The sequence below is a fragment of the Penaeus vannamei genome, chromosome 25, assembly GCF_042767895.1.
Source record: "Penaeus vannamei isolate JL-2024 chromosome 25, ASM4276789v1, whole genome shotgun sequence".
Classification (NCBI taxonomy): Eukaryota; Metazoa; Arthropoda; class Malacostraca; order Decapoda; family Penaeidae; genus Penaeus; species Penaeus vannamei.
In genome coordinates this window covers 13,905,185-13,906,308 of record NC_091573.1, presented here as the reverse complement: position 1 = coordinate 13,906,308, position 1,124 = coordinate 13,905,185, and the positions used below count along the sequence as shown (strand labels likewise).

Sequence of the window (1,124 nt, the reverse complement as noted above, 5' to 3'; positions counted from 1 at the left end):
GATATATTAAACTCATTATTAAGAAAGTTTAAAAAGGAAGATATTATTGATGATAAAACGTATTCCTCTTTATCACTTCTGGATCCAGACCGGGCATTTTGTAAGGCCTCCCAAAGATCCACAAACCTGATGTTCTCATCCGTCCAATTTTATCTGCATTAAGTACTATTAATTATAAGGTCTCTAAATTCTTCACCCCATTGCTAAAGAACCTGACTATAAACCAGTATACCATAAGCAACACTCACTTTTGTTCAAAATTGATGGCAAGTTTTGATGTAACAAATTTATTCACAAATGTACCATTAGAAGAAACTATTAATATTATTATAAATTCATTATTTGATAACTCTGAACTAGTGTATGGATTAAATCAGAATCATTTTAGAATACTGCTGAATTAAGCTACCAACGATATTTTATTTTTCTTTAACAATAAGTTATATAAACAGATTGAGGGTGTAGCAATGGGTAGCCCTTTAGGCCCAACATTAGCAAATATTTTTATGTGTCATAATGAAGAAATTTGGCTCAGAGATTGTCCTTCAGACTTTAAACCAGTGCATTACTATAGATATGTAGATGACACATTATTGCTATTTAAATCCAGGGATCATATTGATAAATTCTTAGAGTATTTGAATAAGAAGCACCCTAACATTTAGTTCACTTGTGATAATGAAAGTACTGGTTCCCTCCCTGTTAGACGTCAACATAACTAGAATGCAATTTCTTTTGAGACTTCCGTTTATAGAAAACCTACACATACGGGTCTTACCACTAAATTTGATTCATATGTCCCTCTTAAATATAAGGGAAATTTGGTTTCCACAGTTATCTATAGAGCCTATAAAATCTCTTAAGAGTTATTTTATTTTTTTCTAAAGAAATTGATTATATTACAAGTATCCTTCGGAGGAATGAGTACCCATTGAATTTCATCTTGAGAAATATTAAAGTAACTTTGAATAAGCTCATAGTCCCTCCAATAACTCCATTAACTGTCCCTAAAGATCAAATTTACTTAAAATTACCTTTTTAAGGCTCCATTAATTTTGGTCTTGAAAGAAAATTAACTAGCCTTATAAGAAAATGCTATTCTCCAATAGATCTTACAATAATTT

At 30.6% G+C, this 1,124-nt stretch overlaps 1 protein-coding gene across 1 annotated transcript in view; it reads left to right on the top strand.

Moving 5' to 3' along the window:
• Positions 1 to 665, top strand: part of LOC138866373 (uncharacterized) — a 1,664-nt gene extending 999 nt beyond the window's left edge. Inside the window, exons 4-5 of the mRNA XM_070138903.1 lie at positions 117 to 266; positions 453 to 665. Of these exons, the coding sequence (XP_069995004.1) occupies positions 117 to 266; positions 453 to 665 (363 nt within the window). The remainder of the gene's footprint in view (positions 1 to 116; positions 267 to 452) is intronic.
• The last annotated feature ends 459 nt before the right edge of the window (positions 666 to 1,124 follow it).